This window comes from Scardinius erythrophthalmus (assembly GCF_964197995.2).
Source record: "Scardinius erythrophthalmus genome assembly, chromosome: 15".
Taxonomy (NCBI): Eukaryota; Metazoa; Chordata; class Actinopteri; order Cypriniformes; family Leuciscidae; genus Scardinius; species Scardinius erythrophthalmus.
Genome location: NC_138235.1, coordinates 34,260,522 through 34,267,441, shown reverse-complemented (window position 1 = coordinate 34,267,441; position 6,920 = coordinate 34,260,522). Strand labels below are relative to the sequence as shown.

At 38.9% G+C, this 6,920-nt stretch overlaps 1 protein-coding gene across 2 annotated transcripts in view; it reads right to left on the bottom strand.

Moving 5' to 3' along the window:
* Window positions 1-828: 828 nt before the first annotated feature.
* Window positions 829-6,920, bottom strand: part of kcng1 (potassium voltage-gated channel, subfamily G, member 1) — a 97,892-nt gene continuing 91,800 nt past the window's right edge. For both annotated transcript variants that reach the window (XM_081386154.1, XM_081386153.1), the window contains exon 3: window positions 829-1,815. In XM_081386154.1, coding sequence (XP_081242280.1) covers window positions 1,036-1,815 — 780 coding nt within the window. In that variant the 3' untranslated portion in view covers window positions 829-1,035. The remainder of the gene's footprint in view (window positions 1,816-6,920) is intronic.

Genomic DNA, 6,920 nt, shown 5'->3' with positions numbered 1-6,920 from the left:
GTTTTCATTTTATTTTAATTAATTTTAGTTTAAGTTCTAGTAATTTTGTTAAGTGCTTTTGTCACTTTTATTAGTGTTTGAGTTTTTTTTCAGCATATCTTATTTATTTTTCAGTTTTAGTAATGTTAATACTTAATCTTATGTATTTCAATCAGTTGCCAAGTTTAAGTTTAGGATTTTCATCTAACATTTATATTTTATTTTAGCTTTCTTTCAATCACCGAAAATGAGCTTTAATACTTTTAATTTTAGTGAACAATAATGCGTTCATGAGAAGAAGCAAAGTCCTATCAATGACTTAATCATTTAATCAAATTTCGAAAGTCATTATGAATCATTTTGTGAAATTTTAAGATAGTTTTATTAAGGACATTTCCGATCATTTTCGATCTTCAAGCAAGGAGCTGGATCTGATGCGACTGAGCCTGGTTTCTCCCGAGGTTTTGTTCTCCATTTCTGTGACCGATGGAGTTGGGGTTCCTAGAGCTGGATGATGACATCATTGCTTTCTAGCTGAATTCAACTCCTTCCATATTTCTATAAACTTTACTCAGTTATTAAACTGAACTGACTTATGACGCTATTGTCTTTTTTTGAGCTGCTTTACAGCAGAATTTAATTCTGTTTGCATAATTATTTTCCTGTTTATCACAGTAAAGCTTATTTAAAACAAAGGTGACTTGACATAAAATTATAAAAGTCATGTAATTGAATGGGGGGGGGGGGACATCTAATGTATTATTTGAAATGATCTTCTCGTGTTCCACAGAAGAAGCTTTGGAATGTCATGAAGGTGGATAAATGATGACAGAATTTTTTTTTTTTTTTGGGTGACCTATTCTATTAAGATCAAGTCATTCAATTTCAAATAAACCCAAAGACCTTGATTAGCGAGATCAGAACGGTTCAGATATCAATTCTGTTGGAACGTTCCCTAAAAGTCTTTTAATGGATTGTTGATGGACAATATGTGAAAACAACATTCAAGATATATATATATAAAAAAGCTTTTCATTCCACTTAAGTCCTGCACTTTTACTCCTCTTTGTCTCTGTGGTCAGACGAGACGCTAGGGAAGAGCACGTCGCTCTCCACCGACAGGTTGCTGCCGAGTCCCGCGATGCGACTGCGCAGAAGGAAGTGAGTCCTGCGCTGAAGCAGCCGCTGCTGCTCCTGTTTGAGCTCCACGTAGGAGCGCGAGAACGTGTGGAAGATGGAGGTGACGGGGAACGCCATGAGCAGGATCCCGCTGAGGATGCTGCTGAGCGCCACCACCTGTCCTGGGATGCTGCGCGGCACCATGTCGCCGTAACCCACCGTGGTCATCGTGATCACGGCCCACCAGTACGTGGCGGGAATGCTACTGAACTCTCGCGTGGCCGCCGCCTCGTTCTCGATCAGGTAGAGGAGCGGGGAGAAGAGCGCTATGGCCACGCAGAGGAAGAGGAGGAGCAGGCCGAACTCTCGCGTGCACCTGCGCGCCGTGAGCCCGAGCGTCTGGAGTCCGAGCGAGTGCCGCGCCAGGCGCATCACGTAGAGGATGCGTAACGCACGCAGGACCCGCAGCACGAGGCCCACTTTGTCCAGGTAACTGCTGCCCGAGCCCAAGCGCTTCTCCCCCGTGGAGGTGCTGTCCACCACCAGCGTGATGTAGTAGGGCAGGATGGCTATGACGTCGATCAGGTTCAGCGGGCGCCGGAGGAAGGCCAGCTTACTGCGGTCTTGGATGAAGCGCAGCGTGAACTCCAGGGAGAACCAGGCCACGCACACCGTCTCCACTATGAAGATGTTGTAGCACATCTGAGAGCATTTCCCCTGAAAGAGATCAATGGAAAAGTTTAGAACTATTGTGGAGAGCATGTATTATAACATTATATGCACACTACCGTTCAAAAGTTTGGGATCAGTAAGAAGAATAAATTAATAGTTTTATTCAGCATGGATGCATTATATTGATCAGAAGTGACAGTTAAGTCATTTATAATGTTACAAAAGATTTGTTATCAAGCGTCTGGCAGGTCACGTTAGTCAAGCTTGCATCAGCTGACCCTTAGCTGATCCACATCTACCTATAGTAATACGACGACTATCACCATTTACATATATAAGCTCCCTCAGTATTATCAGCAGCTATCGCGTTTCTCAGGAGCTAATTACCCTCCTCCATCCCCAGCTCCTCCTCTCGCCCAGTCAGGATTTGACATTCTGATTCCCCTTGAATCAGAATAATTATCGAATAATGTTGTATTTTAAAATCTTGAATTAAATAGGCTATATTTGCAAATTTTCATGTTGGTTCTGTTCTGTTTACCTCAAGGGGGATTATTGCTGCTCTCCCTGCTCTTATCCATGCTAGGCTGCACGGATGCGCAGGGAGTTCTCGCCCAGAACGGAACCATACCGCCAATCCAAACTGTATGCTAATTGTCAATCATATTTGACGGTAGTGGTCCTGACAGAAACAACTTCATATTCATCATAGAATCCTGAAAAAAACTGCTTGGTCATGGTTTCTTGAGCAGCACATTATCATATTAGAATGATTTCTGAAGGATCATGTGACACTGAATACTGGAGTAATGATGCTTAAATGTAATAATTTAAATTGTAGAGATATTTCACAATATTAGTGTTTTTATTGTATTTTGACAAAAAAAAAACAGTGTTGGTGAGCATAAAACTTCTTAAAAACACACAAAAAAACTTCTTAAAAACACTAAAATCTTATTTTAATATATTTTAATTATCTTTTTTTTATTCGTTTTTTTTTTTCACTTAATGTTGTATTATAATCAGTGATAACAAAAAGTTATATTGGCAAAAGTATTGAGACAACCCTCCAAATCATTGAATTCAGGTGTTCCAATCACTTCCATGGCCACAGTTGTATAAAATCAAGCGGGGTCAGCGCATGCTGAGGGGAACAGTGTGCAGAAGTCACCAACTTTCTGCAGAGTCAATAACCACAGATCTCCAAACTTCATGTGGCCATCAGATTAGCTCAAGAACAGTGCATAAAGCTTCATGGAATGGGTTTCCATGGCCGAGGAGCTTCATCCAAGCCTTACATCACCAAGTGCAATGCAAAGTGTCGGATGCAGAGGTGTAAAGCACGCTGCCACTGGACTCTAGAGCAGTGGAGACGTGTTCTCTGGAGTGACGAATCACACTTCTCTGTCTGGCAATCTGCTGATGAGTCTGGGTTTGGCGGTTGCCAGGAGAACGGGACTTGCCTGACTGCATTATGCCAAGTGCAAAGTTTGGTGGAGGGGGGATTATGGTGTGGGGTTGTTTTTCAGGGGTTGGGCTTGGCCCCCTTAGTTCCAGTGAAAGGAACTCTTAATGCTTCAGCATACCAAGATATTTTCAGACAATTTCATGCTCCCAATTTTGTGGGAACAGTTTGGGGATGTTCCTGTTCCAACATGACATGACATGCACAAAGCAAGGCCCACAAAGACATGGATGAGCGAGTTTGGTGTGGAGGAACTTGACTGGCCTGCACAGAGTCCTGACCTCATCCCCATAGAGCATCTTTGGGATGAATTAGAGCGGAGACTGTGAGCCAGGCCTTCTTGTTCAACATCAGTGTCTAACCTCACAAATACGCTTCTAGAAGAATGGTCAAAAATTCCTATAAACACACTCCTAAACCTTGTGGAAAGCCTTCCCAGAAGAGTTGAAGCGGTTATAGCTGCAAAGGGTGGGCCAACTCAATATTAAACCCTACAGATTAAGAATGGGATGTCATTAAAGTTCATGTGCATGTAAAGGCAGACGTCCAAAACCTTTGGCAATATAGTGTATGTTATTCACAACAAAAACATTTAAAGGTTTAAAGAGCTATATTTCGTAATGTAAAGTGTTTTTGCAAGACTTCATTTGTTAAGTTGTTGTGAATAATCTTATATATTGCTCAGTATCATCTTTTCTGTAGCTTGAAACTTTTGGACCCCATTGACTTTCACTGTATGGACAAAAACAGCATACAACACCTTGTCATAAAATAACTTCTTTTGTGTTCTGCATTAGAAAAAAAAAAATCATACTACTTTGAAATGGCATTAAGGTGAGTAAATAATGCCAGAATTATTTTGGCTGAACTGTCCCTTCAAAAAAAGCTCTGATCCCAGCCAACTTCTGGTTCTCAGTTGCAATACTGCGAGTAGACCACTAGAGGAAGCTGGAGATTAATGGAAACACATCCTTCCTAAAGGTGTTTTCAGAACTTCGCTGCATATTTTTATATCACCTCATCTCACCTCCATCCTCAGTGTGTATTCGTTCACATTAAATCCTAGGATTGCACCTTGGTGACTAACAGCAACAAAGTAAGAAAAATGTGTTGATTGTGGTACAGTAAATCAATTCAGCTCACCTGTGAAAAAGTGCATTGAAAATTACACCTTATTTTATAAATATTTAGTGCATTTATATTTAGTGCTTCAGCACTTGTTAGAGCTACTTCGCCCCTAAAAAAAAAAAAAAAACACATGCCAGACAAACCATCCACCAATAAACATTCTAAGATTATTATTATTACTATGAACATAAAATTAAAACCAACTAAATGTCACCAAGATGGCAAAATGAGGTCCATATGAGGCTACTAATAAATGTAACAATATTAATTGGATTTGTCAGTAAATACTTGGAAAATTCCTACAACTGTCTTGTTTCAATCCTCACAGTAGATTACCATAAATAGCCTGTGACATACACAAAGGACATCATTTCTGAAAATGGAAGAAGACTGTCATGCTAGTGCTATGTTGGTCTAATGCTTAATTTAATCTTCTATGCTCTGTTTTTCTCTTTCCCAGGGGCAGCCATTTGAATTATTCCAGTGACTGATGTGAGCCGAGACAATGAGTGTCTTAATTCAATTAGTGACGGAGCTGGTTTAACGTGCGACTCGGTCTAATTGCCACAAATCATTTCTGGAAAAAATATGACCTCTCCTGAAGCAAAAACTCTGGTCGAGCAGAACCATTCTGAAAAGGGGTCTTGGAGATTGATGAATTTAAGTAAGTGTGCTTGATTCTTGAGATCTTCCTTCCTACAGAGATGAGTTTTGATACGCCTAGCTGTAATGTTCAAGTGAACGTAAAGACCTTGATTAGCTGGTTCATGTGTGTTTGAGATCCAACTACAGGAAGCCAGATCGTCTGCATGGAAGTATTTTTAAATAAGTATTTTTTTGGGATGCACTATAATATCAGGACCATATCAGTTACTGGCTAATAGTAGAGTTTTTCTTTATGATTTGTTATTGAATATTTAATTATGCAATTGTCTATGCATGCTAATTTCCCTTATTTTTACATTTATATTAGATATCAACTAATGGTAATTTAAAGTTAATCTTTAAAAATGAATAATTTAATTACATCATAAAACATTTTCATACATCTGATCACGTTTTAATGCAAAAATTCACATGTAATATTAATAATGATTAAGTTTAGTTTTTAGTGTTTTATTTATTTATTTATTTATTTTTATTTAGACAGCTCAGCTGTATCAGCCAAATTTATAATATTGTTGTAACCCTAGTGTTAAAAAAAATCGTACAAATCTGATTTACAGTTTGGGGTTGGTTGGATTTCTTGAATGTTTTTGAAAGACATATTTTATGCTCAAAAAGGCTGCATTTATTTGATCAAAAATACAGTACAAACTGTAATATTGTGAAATATTATTACAATTTAAAATAACTGTTTTCTATTTTAATATATTGTAAAATTTAATTTATTCCTGTGATCAAAGCTGAATTTTTCAGCATCATTACAACAGTCTTCAGTGTCACATGATCCTTCAGAAATCATTCTAATATGCTGATTTGGGCCGTGTCAATCAGGGTATTATTTGTTCAGTCGTTTTTTTTTATTTAATATTGAAAGTAGAAAAATGAGAAAACGTCTCATTTATTAGTTTTCGTGTTTTCAAAAAAATTAAAAAACGAAAATTCGGCTTGATTTTATATTTTCGGATTCAGGGGTAGAAAATGGATAAACGGCTTGAATATTTGATTTCCACGGCCGGGCATGAAACGCCCCTTTCCGCTGATTGGTCGATCAAAGATCAACCCGTGCCCTCTTTGGCCCTGTCCCAAATGGCACACTTCAAATGCACTTTCGGTCTTGTGGACTTACAATGTCTTCCGCGTATCGGTTAAGTCCGTGAGACCGTAGGCGTAGGGTGTCCCATTTGTCATTTTAGGTCTCAGAAGGGTGCTTCTTATAGGTCCCTATGAGGTCGATTTGCACCCTCGATGTACACTTTTGCACTGATGCAAGCTCCGCAGCAGACTTCTACCCAGCAGTCAAAGCGGCGTTACGTCACGAAAGTGCGGACTAGAGGAAGACCATGAGAGGCACTCAGGGTGCCATTTGGGACAGGGCCTTTACCGTTCATCCATTTTCTACCCTTGGATTTTTACCCCTTGATTTTATATTTTTAGATTCAGGGCTAGAAAATGGATAAAGGCTTGAATATTCGATTTCCACATGGGCCGGGCATGAAACGCCCAATTCTGCTGATTGGTCAACCAAAGATCAACCCAGCCCTCTTTACGGTTTTTCCATTTTCTACCCCTGAATCTAAAAATATAAAATCAAGCTGAATTCTCGTTTTTTAATTTTTTTTTTATGGAGAGATAGATGGACGGACCTGAACACGGACCTGATTTGCTGCTCAAGAAACATTTATTATTATTATCAATGTTGAAAACGGTTGTGCTGCTTAATATGTTTGTAGAAACCATGACACATTTTTTTCAGCATTCTAATAGAAAGTTCAAAAGAACAGCATTTATTTGAAATAGAAATCTTTTGAAATGCCTTTACTCTCACTTTTGATCAACTTAATGCATCCTTGCTAAATAAAAATTCTATTTCTTTCAAATAAAACCCAAACTT